The 26,975-nt window shown below is 38.6% G+C and overlaps 1 protein-coding gene across 2 annotated transcripts in view; it reads left to right on the top strand.

The window, feature by feature from the left end:
- Nucleotides 1–8,867: 8,867 nt before the first annotated feature.
- Nucleotides 8,868–26,975, top strand: part of LOC139982208 (A disintegrin and metalloproteinase with thrombospondin motifs 6-like) — an 81,366-nt gene continuing 63,258 nt past the window's right edge. Inside the window, exons 1-3 of one of the 2 annotated variants that reach the window (XM_071994815.1) lie at nt 8,868–9,900; nt 16,269–16,627; nt 23,355–23,556. In XM_071994815.1, the coding sequence (XP_071850916.1) occupies nt 9,804–9,900; nt 16,269–16,627; nt 23,355–23,556 (658 nt within the window). In that variant the 5' untranslated portion in view covers nt 8,868–9,803. Of the gene's footprint in view, nt 9,901–16,268; nt 16,628–23,354; nt 23,557–25,611; nt 25,747–26,975 lie in introns of those variants that run through there. The other variant, XM_071994827.1, reaches the window with a different exon arrangement.

The following is a 26,975-nucleotide window of genomic DNA, read 5'->3' as shown; positions in this document are numbered from 1 at the left end:
GGAGGTAAAAATGCTTTAACTATCCAAAGAGGTCACCGTGTCTCCGAATCCTCTAAACTATAGTTATCTTGTACGCGTGCCAGATTTCGCAATCGTTTTAAAGAAAGAAAAAAAAGCACCGTGAGTTGACGGCGGTGATTTAGAGGTTATTGATTGATAAGCCCTCCATGTAACTCCAAAGTGATCTTTAGTCAACCGTGACGTCACGTTTGATAAGACAACGTCGGAAATACCAGGTTTAGATACGACGGAACAACAAGTATACGGTAGTTATCTCAAAATGCGGTTACCGGTAATGCTCTTTGGACGGTTTGACATTATCGATATCAGACTTGATGTTGCTGGTCATCCAATGCGCACAAGAGCTAAAAAAAGTTTTCTAGTCATGTTTCTGGTATTCTGGTACATATCATCGAACTAATACCAAAGTTAAACTGCAATTTAACCTAGACTCAAAGACTGATGCTAATAACCTGAATGTTATCGTTTGTTTGGTGATTAACCATTACATTGTTTGTACTTTGTGTAGAAGCCTTTGACGTTTTTATTTGAAGAAAAAAACGCACTTTTATGATGTTTCAATCTGATTTAATATTACACAAACAACATGTTTCGTATTTACTTCAAAATGAAAGCGTAGATGTATGTTGAAAGTATGGCTTGTGTGCATGCGCCATGGAGGGGACCTGAGGTGAGGGGGAGGGGGAGGGAAACTAGGCGGTGGCAGGCGGACACAGCGTCACAGTCACCACTCGCATGTGTCCTGCGTTAGTGATAAAAGGGCTGATGTGTGTTCACATAAGAGGCAAATCATGTCCTTATCAATTACTTAAACTCTTTAAAGACAAGTTCACTAAGGGACTTCCACTAGGTCAAAGTTTGTTGAAGAGTTGTTGTCAGTAAATAAAGGCTATTAGTCAAACCACTTTAAGATGTCACCGTCCGTAGGTATGGGTCACCACACTGTCATACAGTCTTATACACAAACAGATAAATCGACGCATGGACATTTTTTCTCCTGTTCGAAAAGTGTTGTTTGTTTTATATTGGGAATCGGAAGTAATCATCACTGTCATTTCAGGTGAGTCATACATACACAAGGAGATTATGGGTACAAGGGTACATAGTGGCAGAGATTGGAGGGGGAGCAAGCGGTACCTATACTTTTGAAGATAACCCATAGTAAACAAGTATCGCCATTTTGAGGGGTTTTTTTTTCTTCTCTCTTATTTCTAACAGAAATATAAATGTCATGTTTGACCTTGCGTATACGATGATGATGATATACCGAAATGGATCTATACCGTAAACTCTGTCAGGACCTAACGAAAGAGACTCAGAGAGGGTTACAACTTCGGGCCCGGGGTGAAGTAGGGGGCCCGGGGAAAATATGAAAGAGGACAGGAAAATATGGGATAATGAATGTTGTAGGTCCTTTTTGCATTTTCCCCAATATCTTTAAGGAAAACGAAGTGTAAAAAATCGTGGCCGGTGATATAACAGTCTATTGCCCCGAATTGGCCCTTGCCGCCTCTGCTTACTGTACCGGTTGCAGATATGACATAAGCATATGTGTTGTATACGTCTGTGCAACGCTGCTGATGTCTGATGTATTCAGAAAGTTTCATTAAATTAAAAAAAAAAGAACATTTGTATCTCCGTGCATGAAATCAAATGCTATAAGAGGACGTGGGTTTATCCTAAAAATGCAGAAACCTTCAGCAACTTGGTTAAACAATGCACTTCATCCACCATATGATGAAAATCCCTTAAAGTCGGTATTCCTTGTTGCATGTTAACCTACAGACCTCCTACTATATGTTGTACGAAAGCAAAACGACCTTTGACCTAACTCACAAGTTGATCCTAAATCCTAAAATCAATCGTTCTTCGAGTTGGTATTATATATGACGTCATTAGGTGCCTCTCGTGAGATCTGTGAGTTGATCATGAAACTGCTACATGTCACTCATTCGGGGTTAATTTGAGACACACTATAGAGTAAATTAGCATTCCCACCCACCCCCTCGCTCGCCCCCCCCCCCGATCCATGAAAAAAATACCCGTAACCCGAAGAGTGATGACCGTTTTGGGTCAAAGTTTGATCTTTATGTCATAAGTTCTCTCGGTCCGATTTTACCTCTTTAAGCAACTGTTTTGAGTTGAAATTGATCAATATTTCAATGCTTTAGTCCACAGTAAAAGCAACTTGCATAACGAAGTAAGTCATAAGTTGGGTTAGTCAATCCTATTTCGAAAAAAAAAATCATTTCCAAGTAGTGAAGCAAAATTCAAAATGTTGAGGATTGAATTACATTCAACATTCAACGTGCCCAGGGTCGCACCCCTCTTTATAAACTCTTGAGTCGCCTGCTTGATCTTTTGATCTTCAATATAATTCATTAGTAACTAGCAGGCACCTGCATGGCTGACGATCAGCTCGGTTAGATTATAAATTAACATTTAGACGAACAGATACTGTATTCGTTTTCTTTCTTTCTCTCTTTTTTCTTTTGTTTTTTTAATAAATGTATCCTTCTTGTTTATTTGTGCAAGGAGCCGAAAAATGAGATTCATCATTATAATTTATGCAGTTTACTTGATACCTCTATTTGTTTCTTGTAGTCTATCTGCCAACATAAACGGAAATATTAAATTATGACTACGTGACATCCTGTGTAACGTCTGAATCTTTTCTTTTTTTTTCTCTGAATGTTTTTGGGAGATTTTGGAACTGGTTTAAATTCATCTGGTGATTGCTGAAAGCTCTATACATCATCAATCGTTTAGGCCTACTAAAGTTTCTGACATTTTACTGATAAACAAGATTGCTCTATGTTGTGGTTGTTTGCTATGTTCTGTCGAGTCATATATATGGAAAGGCCCACCAATGGCGTACCTAAAGGATCCACGTATTATTTTCTTGGGTAGACGCGGTAGATAGTGACGTCACCGGGGAGTGAAGAGGGTGCAGAATGAATGCCGAGACGAATCATCCATATCGAGGCCGAAAATATGTCGTCCAAAGAATTTTTCGAAGGCTAATAATAATGATATTTAATGAGTTGAAACCGTTAACCCATGAAACGTATCCAGCCATGAAATTACACTGCTCTCAAATCCCCCCATAGGGCTCATGCAAGTGACAAGCCTAACCGACTCCCATGGCTGCGAGCGTTTGAGAAGCTACAGTGCCGTACATGACGCCGTTCGCTGGAACACCGAATCTACATAATGATGTGGTCCACTATACAACTTTAAAGTCGCAAAGAAATATCGCCCGTTCCTCCTCCTCCTTCGCCTCCTCCTCCTTTGCGCACACACGTATGTCAATAATATAATCACTATAGATGGAGACTTATCACATAGGAGGATGTCTAAGTTTTAATAATTTGCAATCTCATCTTTTTTGGTGATCCCGGTACTTTGTGATGTGTTTGTTAAATGAACTAGTGTAATTGCCGATTTTACAAGAAACTTAGATCAGTGTAACGACCATAGAAACTGACGATGTAGAAAACATTCCCAATCCGTCGGCGGGTCTCAACAGACACACGTATTTTATCGAAGGTTGTCTGAAAGTTGTTGTGATTTCCCTTACACAAGTGTAGACAAGTATTGTTTCCAATATGACAATGCGAAACCGTATTTGAATTTGATCGGGAACTAATGACACTTTCAAGTTCACAGTGGCTTACTCTACTGACAGCTGGCATTGAAATCTCATTTGTATATCCTTGGTCAAAGGTCAACCACATGTTTTTAATAAGCAAACATAATTGTTTTTACGATATAAAATATTATTTGTTGAAATCTTGTTACAACATTTGTTTAGCTACATTGTCTTCACGTAGTAAGTACACATCACGACAAAACATCACGACAACATCACACAATCTTTACACAAGAAATGATCCTTACCCAGCAGCAAACAGAAGAACATGAAAATCGTTGGAGGTTATCGAAAACCAAATAGATAAAGTAAATCAATAATTCAAAACCCAGCAACCATACATAAATGACACAGATGTACTATAGCATACATACACACCTATAGAACCTATCCAGAACAGTGAAAAAACTTCCAGCCTCCGCCGGGATTCTAACCCGGGCTTCCCGCTTTGTACGCGGACACCCTAACCACTAGGCTATGGACGCTGATTGTATGTGCAGAGGTTCGAAACCGGTAAGGAAGGTCGTAATTCCACTGTAGGCGCTTGTCACCTGTATCGAACAATACTAATTCTGTTTCGTTGACGTATTTGCCTTGCTCTAGTGATCAAACATGATGCTAACCAACTCGAAAATCATTTGTGATTCCGAAAGCCGGATCTCGAAAGACTTTGGTTAATGAAATGGAGGCAAACAACAAATGAATATATATAGGCCTATAATTGAAATTGAAGTGAGTTGGAAAGTCCATGCAGAACAGTGAAAAAATCCCAGCCTCCACCGGGCTATATATATACATAGGTTTTATATATATTAAAATGTTAAACATGAGGGATTTTTAAATTGAATCTCAAGCGATTTGATATAGATACGCGCTACTTGAATGCGCATTGCCAGTCGTGTCATTAAAGGCAGACGTCAGATAATTCAACGCAAAAAGGGGCGTTGTTCACTTTCTAAGCTGCCTATTGGTGACGCCCCTTTTATAGATTTCTCCAGTCGCTTACTTCCATCCTGACACCTCCTTACCTGACCACCTTTGCCCACTCACTCTTCGGTTCAAATACGGCAGTTATTATCTCGAGTTACTAGAGAGGGATGGAGAGGGGGTGGAAGTGGGTTGGGGCCCATTCTATTACTACCACATACTGGATATGATCATTCCTGTACCGAACGATGGTCCTTCTAATAACAAAAAGACATAAAGTAAAAGTTGTACGAGAGTATATTTCAGCAGAAGACCAAAAACGACTATACAAAAAGTGATAGAATTTCATGGAAGACCCGGATGTGATTGGTGCATTGGCTCAACCTGATCTGTCTGTAAAGATTAAACACATGTCTAGCATTGGTAGAGATTTCCTGTCGATATGTAAAGATGGGGGCGTGTGCCACCCGCATGAATTGTTCCCTCATTATATCCGCGATACTGACTCGGACGGGAGACATCTTTTGACCCCAAGTCCCCTCAAGTGCATGGGCGTGCATACAGGATATATTATAGAAGTATGATGTGGAATAATTTCTTTACCAATTGCGGCCATATATAAGTAGAATGCAACACTTTTTATTAAAGACGTAGGAGGGAATAGGCTGTATGATATTGGCAATAAGAGTCTAGAGAAACGTATCCTTCGACATGTACAGTCTAAGGAATGTACCTCATTCGAAGCAAAAACAAAGAACGTGCCTGGTTTCGTTTCGTTTCGTTTATTCCAGTATAAATTGCATAAAATACAGTTCATAAATAGGAAAATGTTGAGTATAATAAATAAAATAAATAAAATGTATGTGCATTCATAAAATGTATACAAGTTTTGAATGTTCGTTTGTTACACATTGCAAATAAACATGAATAAGTCCGGTTCAATGTACTGAGTACGACTGAGTATATAAAGGCTGTCAATGCGTGGACTATATCATGTGCATATTGCATGACACACAGTGTATATATGCATACAACACGTACATGAATAACCGGTAATTTAATCGGAAATATGAATGTTGATTCATTAATCAACATAGATAACTAACGGTATGATCTCTCTACAAAGAGGATGTATGATTACGTGATATAATATTGACACGTATATAGATACAGACATAGCTTGAAACAAAGTGTAGGCTCAAATTCCAAGACTGTGGTAACTTTGCGGTACACCCAACACATTGACCTAATAAATGTTAACCACTAACTAGGTTAATGTCAGATGTTTGCTCGTTATAATCACTGCGCACATATTATATAGTTGGATGCAAAAAGCAATGCGTTTCCTTGGTAACATTACAACTATACATAAAGTGCACTTCAAGTCAAATATGGGGGTGTGGGGTGGGGGTTGTCCCTCCATATGCTCTAGAGTGAATGGTATCATACAAATAGCTAAGCGAGCCTACCATAGTTATACCTATGTTAGGCTCGTATAGCTGTTTGCATCACATGCAATTTTCACTTAATTAGAATGTAACCCAGCAAATGGCAGGAAAGTGAGCTCAAGAGAAACTTGGGTTTATTGACAGGTGAATAATAACAGAGAAAAACAGAGAAAATTATAAATGATTTTTTGAAAGCTTAAAGCAAAATACTACCGGATGAATATGGAAAATGTTCTTCATATATGGAATATTGTCCAAACCGTCTCACTGTGCGCATGTTCTTGTACAAAGTACGTACAACTATCACGGTACATGTGAGGGATATTGTGTTTGTCAGTGAAAGATCTTAAATACAACAATTTTTAGAAAGTTTTTATTACCCTCGAATTTTTGATCGTTTATTCCTCGAGGATGCAAGCTTCGTTTGACACAAATTGGGTATCATTGGAAAGCTACGAGTGTACAGAATACGATGATGAAGAAAAAAAATTTCCACTTCATAACCTCTTTAAAGGCCAGAAGTAATTAATCCCAAAAAATTGCAGCCATCTAAAAATTGTTTAAAACTTTAACTTTGCTAAACTTTAAAATGTGTTTTTTTTTCTCTGGAATCTCTGATCCTCTGTATTATCAACATATATTGGAGAAAGTTCAATAAGATACTTCAGTTATACAAAGGAAGAAAAAGTTTCTCGTTGATTCGATTGAGAAGTGGTAACCATTTCTGCTACACCTAGCCTAGACAAGCAACTGAAACAAATGTATATTATCTTTGCTTCTAAGAATTGCGGGGCAAATATTTTCACCATCTTCCATGACCCCAATCCCTCTAAAAACACATCCTCAGTCACTTTCCTCCCACCCACATTAGTAAATAAATAAATAAATGTTTCGGTATGGTTCACTGGGTCAAAGGAAGAACTCATTCATTCATCTTTATTTTAGTGGTTGCGTAATACCCCCCCCCCCCCCGTGGAAAGCTTGAGTTGCAGTGTTCATTCGGGAATTGGCAAACAAACGCAGTTTTCAAAAGTCTAAATAAAATGAAGATGATGCGTGCAACGACCTTCACCTTCTTCTCCCTTACGATGCGAAAACATGATTAAGTCTCCCATACGGAGCACACATGGTCAGTTTACACGATCTTGCCAACAGAACGTCAGGTAGGCCGCACCGTTGTTTCCTCGGCAGCATCTCATGAAGACACTTTTTTCCATGACTTGTAAAAACGTAGGACAAAAACGTTTCATTATTGCGTCCGTAATATGTAATCGGTAACATATGCGTAGTACCGCCCGGTATTATGAGACCTATGTATACTGTTAAATAAAAAAATTAAGTTGAATTGTTGACGTAATATTACTGTGGCACGCCGTTTGTACAATATGACAGTGTTTTGAAATAACGTGAAACGTTATTTAGCATGTGCATTCATCGTTAGTTAACCTTCATTAACCCCGTCATGTAAAATAGCAGAATGTAATGAATGTAAAAGTGCCGTAATACCGTAAATTTACATTCACTGATTCGTCGTAGAATAGCAGTTAGAACGCACTTATATTGTATAGTTGTAGAGTAAACTGTGTTTAATTGTTGGATATACAATGACGACACACTCATTATTTAACCTTAGTGTGACTATACAATTACACTTAATTGGAGTTTTGTATCATTTACCACACACCGGGACACTGTCAATTTGCATATTCATTGTGAAGGTGTTACCCAAACTTTTGTGGGTTACACATTCTCATTAGGTGATTGAGGAGCCTATATACGTATGCACATAATGTAAATAAACTAATCATTTAGGTTGTTAGAAATAGTGCATTTGGTATGAATGCATGTGCATGTTTATTGTGTGAAAACTATTGTTGCATGTGTAAAAATAAAGTGACGGTTTTCACAAATTGTCGCAAACACACAAAGTTGGCATATATACTTAACCAACCGTATATAGCCCCCTATGGCTGTAAATGTATTTCAAGTAGGCTTTTGGCTAAAATCAAGAGTAGCATTATGTTTCACTTGTATGACCACACAGTCAAAATCTCGATGCAAGGGGACTGGGGTTTAGCGCGGACAGGACGTTTGGTTTTTCGTGCCCAAGTTCGTTTCTTGGGTGACTTTTCTTAAAAAGTACCACTCGTTCGGCCTTTTGGCTAAGATCATGTGTAGCATTTGTTCTCTATCTAACGGAATCGTGATACAAGCCTGACGATGATCACACAGTCAAAGTCTCGATGCAAGGGGACTGGGGGTTGAGAGCGGATCAGTCGTTTGCTTGTTTGGTTTGCGTGGCCAGGTTCTTTCTTGGGTGACTTTTCTTAAAATGATTTACCACTCGCGGTATCCATTAAGCTGCTAAGGGTTAATGGTGGCCTTACACATCAATGACATACAAGCACAAAAATGGGGGGGGGGAAACATCTTGATATAATAAGGAAATGTTGCACTACACATGTCGTTAATTAACAGAAAATAACAATGTGAATTAACAATGTTTATGTACCTGTACATAAACGTCGCACCGTTTTTCACAAACCACTGTAAAATTATGTCTTGGCACAGGCGTCCTATCTGCCGGTATTCTTCGGTAAAAATACAAAATTTTCTTTAACCCTGTGTAGGTATATATATATATATATATATATATATATAGAAACCCCGCCCACACACGTAAATAACTCCCGCCTACTTGTCACTATTAACCAATAGGTGTACACAATTGGTCTTCAATCTTACGAGAACGCCACATGTTTGGGGTTCAGATTGAAAAGAACAGTGTATGCAAGGTATTTGGACTTGTGTGTATTATATGTATAGTGTGTAAGGTACGGCAACCAGTTGTCATACTTTGTAGAGTACGATAATACCGCCGGAAATACAGCCACGTTAAACTAGTATGCAGGATTATTTTCCTTGCGTTCGTGTGTCAGAAAAATACATAGGTCTTTGGGGAAAAATTGAAGAGGATGTGAGTTAACTTACGTCGCCCGGATGAAAAAGATCATTCCTTGTGAAGGAATTCTGGTGATATACTTGTCGGCACTTCTTAAAGTCACTGTATAGCTTATCTTTATATTGGGTCGGCTGATTCGTCCAGATAGACAGAAGTGTTCGAGTTATTTGACAGGGACGAACCATCCATCCGGACATCTCGCTTCAATACGGTGTGCACTATCTCTTCACACATATAAGTGTGTAGCACTAGGTGTAAAGACATGTACCTGTTTGTTCCCTATTCGCAGTTGATCATCTAATCCCGCGAGAGAGGTTTTGCTAAAGGATGCATCATTGAGCAGTAAGGGCCCTCCTCTTACTCTCCAGGTTCGATTGTACACCGTATGACTCATCGTTTTGATCTACTTCGGTTGCTGCTCGAGAGATAATTAATGGACTGAATGTATCATTGCTCAAGCCATTCGAAGTTGGAAGGTCAATATCAAAGTCTACCTTAATTGTTGTATTTTTCCGGTGTATTCCGCATTGTTGTGGAAACCGATTGTTTTACTTTTTTTGTCTCAATGACTGAATGGAAATCATTATGCAAAGTGCGAATGTAATTTTGGAAAGAATGTGAGTCAGCAGTTCGTCTCCACTGTATAGGCTAATTGGTTATTCGTATTAGCTGAGTTAACTGTGCTATTTACTAGTGAGAGCTGGTTCCTGATTGTTTGTTTTGTACTTCCCTTTACAAACAGTCATAATAAGTCCAACAGGATATAGGCTGGCGCTAACAAACCGCTACGAAAATGGATCCTAATGATGTGTGGATATTTTTGCTTTGGATGCTTAAATTGTCTCAGTTTTCCTTCTGTGATAAGTACATAGAACTCGCCAAAGACCACGGTAAGTCGTTGAATATATATTCGTCTCTTTGACCCTAATTTCCCTTCTCCCCATGTGTTTATTTATCTGTTTGTCTCCAGAAACAGGTGTGCGGTTGGCTCCCTGAGTTTCGGTAGAACACCGCTACCTGATCGGACTGAGCACCGTCTGAGGGCAGAAACGATTAATTTAAAACAGTTTCAACATAGCAAGGCTACAGAAGGCGCGCGATAGTAATGAAACGATAATATTGTATTGTAATAACATAATATAAAACATCCACAATAATATTGTTGCGTAATAGTATTACCCGTTTCACATAGCATCTTACAATAATATTCTATCATAGTAGTATCATATAAAACATTTCACAATAATATTGTTGCATATAGTCTTACATGGGTACAATATTATGATTATATTGTTAATTTTATTTAATATTACAGTACAATAGTATTGTATTACCAGCATGTGAACCGGTTGACAAAAGGGAGCTTAGCATGAAAGTATGCCACGAACGTAACGGAATGTTTTATCTGGAAAACCATGCACTATAGTTACCATGACCTATATTTAGTAGTATTGTTGAAAGAATTAATGTGTGCAACCGATACGGGTACGTGTTGCCCTTCAATGTGTCACACAATAGTTTTAAGACGTCGAAACGCCACCGCAGCAAAGTCAAGCAAATGTTGTGCAAGGCTCATAACAAGTAAAAAGATTAAAAAACAACAACAACAACAAGCAGACAAATAAGAAAATAAAGACATAATTAAACCGTAGCTTAAAAAAGCAAACTTGACGTGGGTTGTATTCGGATTTCTTAGATAAGATTATGTTATATGCACAAGATTACGCATGACTCACAGCTGTCTTCATCGTAATTCGGGTGTGATTTCTACTTCCGGAGATCAATATCTATACAAGCCTGGCTGCCAGTCAAACAGGAAGTTACGGTCCTGTTTTGGCTCCTTCTGTTAGATATACCAGTTTTTTATACTCACTGCATCCTACATTCAATCAATAGTATAGGTAAAATAAATATATGTTACTTCTGTATGAAAACGTCTTTACGTCAATGACGTTATTTTCAACCGTTTTTAAATATGACTTACTCACAACAGCAGTACAATAACAACAACATGGATATCAGATGTGCAAACATCCTGTAATTAGCTCAACCACAAATGGAACGAATGGCTCACGCTCAACGATATGCGCGATAATCGATATTAAAAACAAAATACACGATGATAACAATTGAATACACGATAGTATCATACTATTAAAACTACTTACGATATAAAACTCCGGCGTATGCATATGCGTATGAATTTCGCGTATGCATATTCAAAAGGTGGACCTCACGACTCACATACAGGTTAGCTGATTGTTATGTTTTCACTGTTGTAGAGTGTTGTTCGTGTGTGTGACTCGTGCGTGTGTGTGCGTACCAACTATAACCAACCAACTATAACTTACGACACAGACGTGCACAACAAATGTTTATACCAAAGTACTAGGTACAAATCAACTGGCAACTGATTAGGAACTCACAATTATTGTGATGACAGCAAGTTAGAGGGAATTCCATACCCTGTATAAATAATACAAATGTCCAAATTTCTCATGCATATGCATACAGAGCGCATCTTATCGTAAGCAGTTTAGAATATCATCGTGTACTTTCTATGTATAATCCTGTACTTTCGTTTTATAGACATACAGTTCTTATGATTATCATGTATTGTTTTCATTAAAGGACTATATAATGATACAAACTTATATTATCACCATCATCATCAGTCGTGGTCCCTTTGGCGTTCCATAGGTAACATGCCCATATTGGCATACTTTCCGCACTGTAACCCGATATCGGTATCACGTCGAACGCTGGTTGAACTCTTTCAACTCCCGTTGAAAATTTGGACGCGCTGGCCCCATTTGTAACGCTTTTATGGCAGTTATGTGTGTACTAAAAACGTTACAAGTTAAATCTTCTAGAAACGTCATTTTTTCACCTGACATTTTCTGTATACACATAAAGAAAGTGCATATTAGGCCTACACGTCATCGACCCGATTTGCCAATTTCCCTCTGAAAAGAAAGCCCTCTGTCATCAATGACAATCGTAAACGGATCCTGTTGTTCATAATGGAAAACCCACCTCAGTGTATTGTTCTTTTCTGCATGTTGTCTAATACCAGGAAGTTTGTTTGTCAGTAACAGCTTCCTTTTTGAACTGTCTAAATCTGCAATAATCGTACCTTCCATTGTTAGATTAGTTCTTCGAAAAAAAAACATGTTTGACGTCAGCTTTAAACGTTTAGAAAAGAAACAGTTCGTTGACCTTGAGATGGTCGGTATAGCATATTGGTACATTGTACTGGCATTATATATAGTGTCACTCATAGTGTACATATAGAAGGTACTGGAAAGGGGCTTTATCTTTCTTCTGATGCCTTAGTATAAGCATGGAGGTAAAGTCTGTTTTACCTCCATGATATAAGCAGGGAGTTGTTAACAACTCCCTGGTATAAGTCTCATGCGCGGATAATTTGTAAATCTTTCCTTGAAAAAGACGAGAGAGTGATCAATCTTTTAACGACCATGCATGACGACTCTCATGGGAACGAAGAATACCTGACAGACTCATACATGTAGACCTATATATGGCGAAGACCGTAATGTTTGGTGCGAGATGAAAACCACCAAAGTTTTAACGTTACAATTGGTTTGCAAGGGCGCAACCACGTATAGGAGGGCGGGGGTGTTCCACATAATAAAACCATGGGGGATTATTCCTCCCCCTCCCACTTGCAAACAAAATATTACCTCAAAAATCCAAATGAACAGCACATAAACAGGCCTCTAAAACGTGTATGTGTGTATAACATGAATAGTCGAAAATTCTTCAAATTTGTTTGTTGCATATCAGCACCGTCCATTTTAGACTCCTCTCCTCGAAAAATATCTTATCCCCCTCCCCTCCCCACCATCGGGTTGCTGCTGCCCTATTGGTTTGTGTGATTTGTTGATAGCATCCGGGACACGCTGATAAGCCAAAAAAAAAATATTTACAAAATGGATTCATTATCTGTATAACCGAGTGGTTATTATTTACGAAACCAAGAGTTTAAGCCATTATATCCTTCTATGTGATTCGGAGTACGCATCTTATAGGCTGGTGTAATAACGTTACAGTTACTAAAAGTTAATAAAAAGGCCTATCCACTTTCGCTTCTGTCGTTTGGCATTGCAGCTGTTTTCACGGCTAATCATTCATGACATTTGTCGTGTATGTACTGTTCTTTTGTCTTATACGGTAAACCTTAGGTAGCAATAAATGATCGCCCCCAGTATAGATGACATCTGACCTTCGACATGTATTCCATCCTGCTTGGTAGTTATCTGTCTGTACTGATGGTTTTCCTCTGTTGATGACTAGTAACATGGCCTAGTTCTACAACCGATGGTCGCTCAAATTGCACAGATATATACAAACGATATAATATGTGATCAACTTATCATCCACGCATATGGGATAAATAGGCTGTATGTACTATAGCTTTCAATCGTCTACAAGATAAGTTATGTGCGTTACTTCATGGAGACGAATCGCGAACGTATATGTTGGTCGGAGCATGGAGGTAAAAACAGATTTTTACCTCCATGGTTGGAGCAAGGATCAAAAGGATGTTCTGTAGCCATGATTGGAGTTGTACAGTGGTGTTACAAGACAGCGAACAATACACATCCTCTTTCAGAACATCTTCACAAGTTTTTCGGCGTTCCTTCGATCAAGCCTGAGGGAGAGGAGTGTGGTGGCGGGGGGGGGGGGAGGTAGAGACAGGTTATACAGCACGGGACCCAGGGTCATAAGGGGTGGGGGGAGGGTATAGTTCGGTCCGGGAACAAATGTGAAGAATAGTGTATTCTCTTTTTCATGACTTGAAAAACATGAAGATTGAAAAAGGAACCATCATAACATAAAAATATTCTTCGGGTCCGATCTGGTTCTTGATCCATCTGCCTACGATTTGTAGTATAAATAGTATATTCGAGCTGGCTTCTGAGCTGAAAAATTAGTATATGCCTCTTCCACACTGTAAAGTGATTGTATGCTGTAGTATATAACCGTAATAACTCAATTGATGAATGATACGAAAAATTCTAAAATGGTTGCGCCCAATTTTTATTTGTTATCCCTCGGGCAAAAAAAAGTTTATGATTACTCTACACGTTAGTGGGAGAGGTAATTTTTATTAAAGTCATCGCTCCATCCTTCCAACCCCACCCCGTTAACCCCTTCATTTGTCCAATTACTTCTCAAGCCTTATCGCGGAAGGATGGGACTGGGGGTGGGTTCCGTCTGGTGAATATGCATAATTTCATTTAAGACATCCGGTTCGGTTGGACTTGAAATCATCTGTAGGTATAGACTTCCTGTATAAGATGACGTTTTCAATCACATGTATTTCACAACATTCAATTCACTTCTCATCCGCAACCTTATATTTTAACTTTTTTTTTAGTGAAAAGACAGGTTTTTCTTGATAGCCAGTAATCTTTCACATGTTGCGTCCGGAGAACATGAATTTGTACCAACTTAACAGTGTCTTTAAGTTTACCATTGAGTCTGCAGCCTCCACGTTGATATGATACAAAACCTATGATATTTATTTCACGAGCAATGTCAAGTTTGTCAACTATAAAAAGGTTTTTTATTGAAATTTCCAAACCACCAAATCTTTCTGTCACTAGAAATATCTATATCTGATGTGACAATTTAAGTTGACACGCCATTCCATTTGCTTTCACTCCTACACTGCACATATTTTCATGAACTATTAGTCTTCAAACGCTTGCAAGAACTAGCAGTCACTGTTTCTATTGACGGTAACTATATGGAATACTTCCGATATTTGCCAATACCGTACGTCGTGCATGAATTAATTGAACATTTCCTCTCCATATCTGCCTTGATATGATCTTGATACAAGCTGTCATTTACAAGCGATCATTTTTTCCCACACGAATCTTGTAAGCAAGAATTCTAATTTCTTAAACTAACGTCCTACTTGTTGCATTATGCATTTAAACGTGATTGGGATGGGGGGGAGTAGGGGGAGTAGGGTGGTGGAAGAAGTGAGAAAGAAGTTTAAAAAAATAGAGGAAGAAAGGATGGGGAAACTGGGCATGCATGACAGGACGGCGAGAGGGTTTTGAAATAGTTCGAATCGAGTGGATATACCCATACCGGCTGAGCGTTTGGTTCATTCGTTGGTCGTGTTAATTCAAGTTTACGTTGGCATGTCAAACATAGAACCACTTGCTCTTCGCTTCGCATCCTAGCCCCCTGTATTGGGATACTATAACAAACTCAGTTTGGCTTAAGTGAGCGTCTTAACTTCGTATTTGTTCATTTGTTTCAGAATAGTTATAGAGTTGTTAATCCTAGGCAAATAATACGCTTTATTCATAGCAAACACTGCTAACTAGTGCGAATATTAAATGCGGAATGTCTTCCGAAGTGCGCAACAATCCCTTTATGTCGATGGTCAAAGAAATGATGACGTCACTCAAAGTAACCGTACAAACCATGGTACATGAGTGACACGATACTTTTTAAGAAAAAAGTCACCCAGGAAAGAACCTGGGCACGAAAAACGAAACAACAGAACGATTGATCCGCTCTCAACCCCCAGTCCCCTTGCATCGAGACTGACTGCAGTGTGATCATCGTCGGGTGTGCATCACGATTCCCCTAGAAGGGGAACATAATACTACACATGATCTTAGCCAAAAGGCAAGAAAAGCCACATGATAGCCACCTGTGCATCACTTGGAGCCTTACCCGTACTGAATTCCTATACAGAATCGTTTACAGGCATCGTGCGTAAACGACATCCGGATGGCACATTAACACAACATGCACGTAGTAGCCGTGCACCTTGTGTTGAGTTGTCATTAGCTACATTCCATTCAAAAACGTTTTTTTTCAGCATTTAGCTCGACACTAACTGCAATGGAAATAAAAATTTGCACTCCCAAAAACCACACGCAACTTAAGAAAGATATTGTTGAATTTGGCAATGCCGCAAGATGATGGATAGGCCTAATACAGTGACGTAAAGGTTACCGATACTTATCACATTTTATCTACAAAGTGTGTTTCCATGTATCCGCTGCCTCTCTACACCTTTACAGCCCTCACTCGCTCTACAGTCCTCCTTCTACACCCACCCCCCCCCCTCCCCCGATGTCTTGGTTACGCTATACCCTGTTTATTGACGTTTCATATCGTTTTCAATATATTTACCTTTGGCAGGCTTTCAGAATTCACGATCGACTCTTATTTATTGTGGTTCTTTTTTTTCTTTTCACAGATAAACTCATACAGCAGTTTGGACATTATGAGTTAGTGGTGCCGTCGTTAGTGAATCACCGCGGAGATTTTCTTTCATATGATATAATAAACAGTCGAAAAAGGACTCGAAGACATCTAGATACGCACAAGGAACCTCTAGCAGATAAAACTATACATTACAGTGTCCAAGCATATGGTACACAATTTCACATGAACCTGACTCTAAATACGAAACTTATTAGCCCACATTTCGTGGTAGAGCGAGAGGATAGAACTGGTGTCGTTAGTAGCCATAGGTATGTGGACGATTGCCACTACACTGGTCATTTATTTGGTCATCAGCGGTCAAGTATCGCAGTCAGCAATTGCCGAGGACTGGTAAGCTACTTTTTTTCACTTGATTTTTTTTCGGTGTAAAACAGAGGGGTACATCCTGTTTGCAGGTATAGAGTTCCTTGCCCATATATGCTGGGTTCGATGTCTAGTCGTGTACATCCCGCACGGATTTACGTGTAGGGAAATTAAGTTGTAGCATTGGGAGGAGGGGGGATGGGGAGAGGAAGGGGCATGGGAGAGGAAGGGGCTGGGGAGAGGAGGGGAGGATGGGGAGAGGAGGGGAGGATGCGGAGAGGAGGGGGAGGATGCGGAGAGGAGGGGAGGGTAGAATTGGACGGGGTATCGTGTATCACATTTCTCACCTGGTCTATGACCAAGAACGAAGCCTGTTATATTGGTTCGGTGAGGACGTGATAGGGACACCCGGAGACCGACGGTGAGGGGGTGAGGGGGTGAGGGGGAAGGGGTGAGGGGGGGGGGGAGGGGGTGATGAACGTGCGTGCCTCCATGCTCCCAAAAGGTGAGCCACTGGTAGGAATAATGCTGTTAAACCTTTTGAACACCGAAATAATATATAAACTACCAGTGACATGCAGCTCTTTGTTGTTTCAATCGACTCGGGCCTTTTTTCAAGCCGTTTAACATTAACCCCCCCCCCCCTCCCTCTTATTTGCTTGAGTGATATTCAATTCCACTTAAGTGAAATCTTATTTCACTTCAGTGAAATTGTATTTCACGTAAAGTAGAATTGTATTCTACTTAAGTAAAAAAGAGGCCAGTATTGTCCAATTTCACTTAAGTTATATATTCAGTTCTAAGTAAAATTGAATTCTACTTTTACTTAAGTAAAATGACATTTCACTTAAGTAGCGTGCAATTAAGCTTAATTGAAATTATAATCTACTTAAGAGGAATACAATTCTACTTAAGTGAAATTGCTTTCCACTTAAGTAAATAGAACATTTGTATTCTACTAAAGTGGAATTCTATGTCACTTAAATTCAGTGGAATAAATTTTACTCAAGTCGAAGTCTATTCACTTAATTTGAATTGAATTCGACTTAAGTTGAATGTATTACACTTTAGTAGAATTGGGAGGTAAATGTTAAAACGAGTTGCCATACGGGCCTACATCTGAAATTTGGAAGGTTCATTCATTCTTCATCCGTTAACCACCCAAAAAACGACCATGTGAATAGTTCGATGTATTGATTATTCATTAATGTATCCATATCAAGATACATTGTCTCTTTAATATGGAAATGAGTTTATAATTTGAGGCACTGATTATTCATAATTATCCTGACATAGTAGGTAACATCCCCTTCGTAATTTGTAGTGCATCTGCAATTTTTTTTTTTTTTTTGGCACCAACACGTAACGAGAGGAATCTTGAGCGGGATTAATGCAAAGATTCGAATTTTGGTTTTGGTGAAAGCTTTTTGGAAATGTATTTACTATCTGGTAACAGCAGAAGTATAAGTGTCATCGTCGCGACAAGTTGGCTGCAAATGTTCTTGCTTTTATTTACACTATAGTGCGAATTGGTTAACCACAGAGCAAGATAATGTATACGTACAAATAATTTTCATTTAACGCGAAACCTTGAACCCATAGTAGATATATAAGGCAGCTAAGCAAACACTTAAAATGTATCCCATGTCAAGGGCGTAGAATAACATGTTTGTGAAAGGAAAGAACAAGATTTTAAAGAACAATATATTAGTAAAACAGGTCGTTCACTGTGATTCCTCTAGAAGCTGCTGGTAAAATGTTTGCGTTATACGTTTATCTTTTCAGTTCAAAGGTCGCGGAGGGGCCACTTTAATGGATATGAAAATATACAAACCACTTCTCGTGTAAATATATGCATAGACGTTGAGCAATGTTGTCCATCATTCTTTTTGAATGGTGGGTCGTCAAAAGAGTGTAGTGGGTCGTCTAAAGACTTTACTTTGTTGGATAGTGGGTCATCTAGAGAGTTATGAGTGTTGGATGGTGTGTTGTCTAGAAAGCTTATTTTGTTGGATGGATTGGTGGGTCGTTTAGAGAGTTTAAGTCGTTGGATAGTGGGTCGACTAAAAGCTATTATTGTTGGATAGTGGGTCGTCTCAAGAGTGGTTATTGTTGGATAGTGGGTCGTCTATAGAGAGGCAATATCGTTGGATAGTAGGTCTCCGAAGGAGTTATTATTATTGAAAGGTGGGTCGTCTGTAGAATGATAGTAATCATTGTTGGATCAGGGAGTTCCTGTGCGGAAAGTGGGTCGTGTGGACTGGTTCAGAATAAATGGACTAAGGTTATGTCAAAGGTTACACACACATATATACAGACAACTCCTTTCCACTGAATGCATATGACATTGATAATTACCATTTATTCTTGATCGACGGACCATCTAAATTGGATAGGAATTTTATTGTTCACTAAAAATACTTCTCCTTCGACAAGTGGATGTATTCGCCTTTGGGACTTGATTATCTTGATTCTTGATTTCAAGTTGTGCGGTAGTCAAATGTCATGTATACAGTGTATTATAAAGTGGTCGATAAAGTGGCAATCCAATGTCCATCGGGTTGGATGTTCGGAATATAAATTTGAATAGAAAAGAAATCAGAATGAACACGGATATCTAATGTTACTCCCAAAGTTGCTAGAAGTGATGTATTAGTGACGTAGGTATGTGCTCACTTGCACTGTACGATGTCTACAGTATGAGTGAATAAGACCCTCTTCTGGGCTTGTTCCACCCTGCTCTCTATAGTTTGATGGGCAGGGCGTATGTTCATGGTTTTGCATTCATTATAAGCATACACTGTTAACTCATATAGGCTCTATAGCAAACCCAAGGCGTCATAGCCTTACTTCACCCCGTGTCAATGATCGTCATAAAACATTGCTGGGAGTTCCTGTACCAGTTGTCGGCGTCATAGATGCCCAGTTCTATCATTGCGGCATCCATGTCACCCAGTTGAACCGTGGTAGTCTAACAGTCCCCGAAATCTTGTTTCAAATCACTATTGTAAGATACATTAAGTGGCAATGAGATATAGCTATAAAAGAAGCGCGTGTCACGGATATCATACGAGGGAAGCCGGCATTTTCGTCTCAAAGAATGGTTCTCGTCAGATATTGAAATTAAGCCACAGACATCATTATTTGTAAGTGCAACATAGGTCACGACACACGGTGTGGCGCCGGTTAGTGCCCAGCGTCGAATGACCGGCTATGCCGTCTTTAACATAGCTTACACCACGAAGACTGCATGGTGAAAAAAAGCACCCAGGTAGGTCTACATATAACTCATGAGTTACAAAGACCGGTGAAAATGGTGATCCGAGGTTATGGTTCTCTGTTCAGCCGGCAATCGAATTTAAATATTAAGTCTTTCATGCTTTCCTTGTCATATTTGATGACGTCAAAATGAACTTGGCTGTGATTGGCTATTCAATATACACAATGGTACGAACCTACCTGCATAAAAAAAAAACTCGCCAGCCGACAGGTTGTCATAAACGGAACATAGTTTACTTCTACAGAAGGGATGTATAGAAGGAAATGCTCTGTGTTGGCTTTCAAAACATCTCAACGAAAACCAAAATCACAGCAAGCATTTTTGTGCTTTGACTATTCTGCGATAACTGCCTGACCCTATACATTTTGCAACGCGGATTGCTAGGCGTAACGAGGGTGTCCCGCAATTATGTGTAAGTAGTCGCTCAAGATTGGTCGGAAAAGTTACGTCATCACCATTGAACCTTCACTTCGAGGTTACCAAAATGTTGAGTCCTATATGTACGGTGTTTATTCGATAGTTTCCTCTACATATGATTTACTCCATTGGAGATACATAATAATTCAACAGAAAAGTTGCGTAAATTAAGCCTTGATTATTCGCGTACCATTTTCTTAATTTTAGACAGGAAATCCAGCCAAACTAAAGAGGCCTAATCTAGTCGCGCAATTCACTCACGTATTGTACCGATTCAAACTACTGCTGATGTCATGTTTTGTTGCGTATTCAAGACTCGTGAACTCCTATTTCAATAGAACTACTCACGAATCTTGGATAACGTAAACACGAACCCAAATGGAATGTAGCGCATGTACCATAAGTAAGGTTAACATGTGATCCAATTCCAAGTGCTCATTGAAAGTAAAGTTAGGGCGTTTGGAAGTAAACCCAGTAAGTAGAATTATCTAAGTGTAACAAGTCAATCAACAACAAAAAATAATCTGTTCAGCTTCAGCACCATTTTTCAGTGACGTCAATGAACTCATTCATATTCTGACATTTTAAACATTTTAAGACCCGTGGACCCGGTGCAGCTCCGGGCTTGGATGATTTAGTGGGCCCGGGCAAACTATGCGATAAACGATATCTCATTCTCATTTTCGTAACATAAGTAAGACAAATGAAGACCTCAAGAAGGTGACACATTTTTTCCTGGAACCCGATCTGCTTCTCGACAACACTGCGGATTACTAACATATTCGAACTATAATATGTATTGCAAAATGCAAGCTGGTCAATATATTCAATATCTATTTCACTGTGTTGTTTTTGGTCTGTGTTATATCGGCATCGCTCAAGCAATGATTGTATTTGGGGGGGGGGGGGAGTACTGGAAGTGGAATGTATAATAAGAAACGGCAATGATCGGGTATGCTATGAAGGAAAGGAAAGATTTGGTGTATTATTGCCATAAGAATTTAGTCAACCTAGTGACAGTTTCATGTTAGTAAAGTAGCCTTAGTCAATGAAACAACTATTAATGACAGAAGTAAATTTTTGTGATTAACGATGTGGGTGGGACGTAACTATATCCAAAAGGTAAGAGCAGATATGGCGCTACAAAGAAATTGATGCGTTTGACTAGTTAAGGTGCTGCACTGTTGAATATCAGAAATATTCGATCCAGTTGGTGATATATATGTCACATCAGCGATTTAATTCCGAATTTCTCGACGACCTTTAAACATGAAGCTAAGTTCGGCCGAATTCATTGGATGAAGTCTGCAAATAAATTTAGGCTAATCAACAACGATGCTAACCATGTTGAAAGTGAATCTACCCTAGGCCCTAAGTTGTCTTTACTCAGTTAACCGGCGTAGACAAAAATAATAAGTTGCTCAATTCAGTTTGAGTCTGTAACTAGCCGAAGCCACATGCGCTCGCAAGGTTGGCACCACAGAACTACTTGTACTTTTATATTGGTCTAACTTACACAGTTTTGGCTAATAATTGTGTAGCCTAGTGATTGTCCAACTTTAAGTCATAAAAATCGGAGGTGCGTAAATTCGAAAATATAATATATGGGCCAGGGTATAAATTATCATTATCATCTAATTTGATCTAGGCATTATATGCCTACCTTTATCGAAATTATTATTGTTATTAACAGTTTCGTAATCGTAGTAAGGATGTTACTTAGTTTGTTATCCTAACGTTAATCTTGAATGTAAAAAGACTGGTATAGGCTACATAAGTGTACAGTAACTTAGGCCTAACGTTAGAGCTAATTGCTAAGTAATATAAATCTTTCTCCATGCAAACTGAAAAGGCTATTATGTGCTATAATAGTACAAGTCAGTAGACTGATTCTTATATAGAAACATGCCAGTGGAATCCCAGGTGAAATATTTAAAAAAAATAGTGGTTGGGCCTAATGCCTTGGTTCAGCCAAAAGGGAACACTGTTGCAATCCTTGTGAATACAGTGACAAATTGATATTAAGTTTGATCTTAATCTTGCCATAATTGAACCAACCATGCTTATACTGTACTACTAGTAGTACTAGGCGAACAATTTAGTATCAGTACTCTGTCGTTCAATATAATATATTGGTTCATCTTCATGAGATGATCATTGCTACAAAGCATCATATCAAAACAAATATCACACTGGTAAGTTAGTGACATATCCTAGGCTTAGTTTTATGGGAAAAGGTTGTGAAGTTTTAATAATTGCAATGTCATAGTAGACTTGTATACTTTTGTGGTGTTTTCTACAGTCCTGGTGAGCTTACCACAAATTTGACATATATTTTACTCGTGTGTGGGCTAAGCTTGATAACAGTATCAATATTGTAAGAAGACAGTTACAATATAGTCTTAGACCCCTTTTAAGTTATGGTGTGATACCAATTAAGACACAAGTTGGAATTTTCGTGATTTAACCATGGCAACAGAAAGCAAGCCAACGTTTAAGTTTGCCTACATACATCTGTAGCTTTTTCACAGATTTATGTGACATCCATCGATACTATAGATATTCAGAGCTAGTACCTCCAAATCATTATGTTGTAACTGTTTTGTGCCAGCCTACTTACTGATGTTAGGTAAACTGTTACTTGTTTGTGTCCAAGCTAATGAGCAAAACAATATTCCCAAATTAATCTTTTGAGACCTTGTTGCACTTGTTGATTCATTGCAGGCAAAAGGAATCTATACTTGAGCTGGTGATTGTGTGTGTTTGTGTCTTTAAAGAATAGTAATAAAGTGTTCAAGATTAGAGAAAATTCTGTCTGTACATCTACTGTCAACTTGATAAATCCTCTGTCCAGATGAAACATGTACTTGTGGGTAGAAGCATGCCAAAAATGTACTCAAAATGGCCTCAGCTCACCTGTGAAAACAATGTTTAATTCCCACAATTAAGTTAAAATGGATTTTCTGTCCTGGGGACAAACATTACAACGAGCATAGAATGGATTTTCTGTCATCATCCCGTAGTTCTATTAAATTATTTCTTTCTTCTCTTCTTCAGCACGGTCTTATGAAGACAGCAGATGAAGAGTACTTTATAGAGCCTTTAGATCAGTATTCAAGCACCAATTTGTATTCGGAGGGACACCCCCACATTGTTTATAAAAGATCTTCCCTACCAAGGCCGAAGAATCTACAACATCATAATCATCATCATAATCATCATCGTAAAGATGCCAGTAATTCCAGTTGTAGTGTGTCTGGTAAGTCCTGTTTAATCTTTGCAATGCTTCTTTCAGACTCATCAATGTTATCAAAGGATCGGTCAAATTTCAGCGAAAGAGAAAGATTTTATGTCTTGGATGGTTTATTTTCAAATAAAAGCTTGCTCCATTATATGTTGTAAATGGAAGATGCACGTAGAACATTTAATGGGAAATAGCACCTCTCAAGTGATGTCACTAAAATGCCAGCAAGGACATATTTAGGTGACTGCAGTAAAGCATTATAGCATTTTCTTAGTGTGCACTACATTGTAGCAACATTAGTAATGTTTGACATGAATAATGTACTATAGAGCACGACTCATTTGCACTCCATCACAACATGATTATAATTCCACACTACAACAAAAGTTTATTTGCGTTACATCACAACATGATTAGTCCACACTACAACAGGACTAATTTGTGCTATGTGCACTGTATAGCATATGATGTTAGTTCATCAACTAATATGCACTGTATTTGAACAAGAGTGTAATATGATGAGTAAACTGCACTGAGCATTTAAATAGCTTATGGTACATGTGTAGCATTCTGTACTAGTTACATCATAACATGAGATGTCACCACTACATGATAAGTAACCTGCACTACTACACACACCTCATATATATATAGTGTGAGACCAATCTGCACTGTGATCTGAGTAATCTGTACTACAGAATACTGTAGACAGTGTATAATACACTTCCCCCTTTGGGCTGTTTCCTGGGTTTTAAATGATGAAAGCCAAATCTTGATTTTCCAGACCATGACTTACATATAATGAATGGAGGTCCTGAACCATAGCAGATTAACAAGCAAAGCCTTTATCAGCTTGAAGGTATAGAAAGCTTGATAGGTTTGCATCCAACCAAATCACACCAGCTAAACATGTATTTGAAAAGGCTGTCACACTTCCTTTTCAAAGTGTTACCATGCCAGAGTTTGTAAACTTTTTGTGTCTGTGAATCTAGAAGCGTGGAGATTATGTAGCCAGAACCGAGGGACACCCAGAAAAGAAAAAAAAGCCTTAAAACTTTGCCCTGCTCTTGTTATTTGAGCAAAAGCAGCTCTATCACTCTCTCTATCTTGTTACATCTGAAATACGTTGACACTTTTAGGGCATCTCAAAGTACAGTATGTCTTAACTAATATAGTCAGCAAAATTGTTGGTAAACATGTGGCAGTTTTATTCTAAGCAAGCTTCAAGAAACAGTCACTTAGATTATATGTGTTGTTTGTGATGAAGCATTCTCCTACATGGGTTCTCATATCTATATGTGGGTTAAAGCTCATATGAACTTTTCAAGACAATATCTTACCACTGACTCCATTCCCCTCCACCTTCCCCCTCCCCTCCCCCTCCTACCAGAAATGAAGTAAAACTACTAAACAGATATATCAGCCCAACACAGCCAAGATGGGATTACGATCATCTATATACTACCAGAAAATTGCTTGAGTATTTTGTGACAAATATAAATTTTGGGATACATTCTTAGGGCCCAAATTTGTGGGGTCCAATATTTTTGGGACCACCAATTTGGGGGGGGGTGGCAAATATTTTTGGATTATTTATGCACAAAATTATATGGGGCATAAGTTTTAGGGAGGGGCCAAATTTTAAACTTGCACCAACTCCACAACCTTAACTCTACAGATTGTATCCAAACTTGGAATATAGTTGTTGGTTAATAACTTGTACATGTTGGCATAAATATTATGATATTGGGTGATGACAAACAACAATTAAAATTGAAAAGCAAGGAACCATAATGCCCCCTGGGTCACTGGGTGCTCGTTTTTTGAAAGAGGTAAATCCTAGAAGCCTCTGTGAACTGGATGTTATTGTCAATTGAAGGAAGTTAAGGAACCAACACTCACACACAAAGAACCCACAACAGCTTTAATGGGGATGCTGGTGATTCAATCAGATTGTTTTGTCTGTTAACATTGAAATATGAACCCACACTTCCTTCCTACTAAGTTCACCATTAGTCCAATTAGGCTAATAGCAACTGAATGGTATTAGGAAATCGTTGTCAACCTTGTATTGCATCTGCAGGTGCTTTGTCATTTTCCTTCATTTCTGAGACCTGTCTATTTTATATATTTATGAGTATTACATCATATGAATATGTCTGTCTGTTTTTCTCTGCTGTCTGAGAGGGGCAGACACAGCACTTGGTGAGTCTTACACTTGCTTTCATCATCTTAGGGGACGATAAGGGATTTTGAAGGAGAAGGGTTTAACGTTATGGAATATTGAAATAAGTTAAATTGCTGACATTCGTTTCAGTCGTCAATACTCAGTGCTTAGATGTATGAGATTTATTAAAGTATCTTACGGTACAGTGAATGTGGCCATGGGATCATGCATTGTATGCAGGGAATTCTACAAGTAAAGTAAGGCATGCTGTTACATAAATCAACCACAGTATGTGACTTATAATGTATTTCCATTCTTCGAAACTTTTAAGAACATATTAAAACTCTTCTCATATTATTGGTCAAGCTACCGTACCTTCACCATATTTCTTTGTACTATTGGGGGTATACATCTTAATTATTGTTTAGACTGAAAGCCTGACCATATGGTCAAATGTTGCAAATGGGTGGGTGCAGTAAAATAACTGCTTGACAGATAAGTATAACATGAATTGCAGTATGTGCGAATTAATGAAATAATCTTACTAAAAAAGTTTACTTTGATTATTGGACAAACCAGCTAGTTCCATCTATGCCATGCTTCCTCAGTATGTCAAGATCAATGGTGGGGTCACCTTACAGCCAATTAAGTCATCTGGAACAACTTAATAGTTAGAGACTATGTGGGGCCAGCAAATGTGTATATGCGCACATTTCTTTCCCCTGTAGCTTTCTCTTCTGCCTTCAAGTTAAGCAGTTCATCTCAAACTGCTCTCCCCTCATCAGGTTTCAAACACTACCTGTTCCAGTGGTGTAGTGTACATTGTACTGCTTTTACATGTCGACATTTGACCTCAACATAAACCAGTTTCTCACTATATTGGAATGATGCCCAGGACTATGAAGTTTTACATTTAAGCTATAGTATGCACAAGCATTCAGAATCTGACCTCTATCAACCTCAGATGACCTTTAACCACAATTTATGGGGGTTCTCCTACTTAATACTATAAAGTATGAAATTCATACAAGATTTATTTTTTGAGTCATCATGTTTTCAAAACTTTAACCTTTCAAGCTTACCTACTTTATGTTGACCCTAAATGACCTCTGACCTCCACCAATTTCAGTGGTTTTTTTTGTACCTTCCAAGGGGGGAACTTATCACACCAAGTACGGCCTGTGTACCTGTCACAACTTCTCTTGCCATATACTCCAACTCGCACACTTCGTTCCTCCAACAAACTGTTTTTAACTGTTCCAAAACC

Source organism: Apostichopus japonicus, chromosome 2 (assembly GCF_037975245.1).
Source record: "Apostichopus japonicus isolate 1M-3 chromosome 2, ASM3797524v1, whole genome shotgun sequence".
Lineage (NCBI taxonomy): Eukaryota > Metazoa > Echinodermata > Holothuroidea > Aspidochirotida > Stichopodidae > Apostichopus > Apostichopus japonicus.
This window is presented reverse-complemented; position numbering and strand designations above follow the sequence as displayed.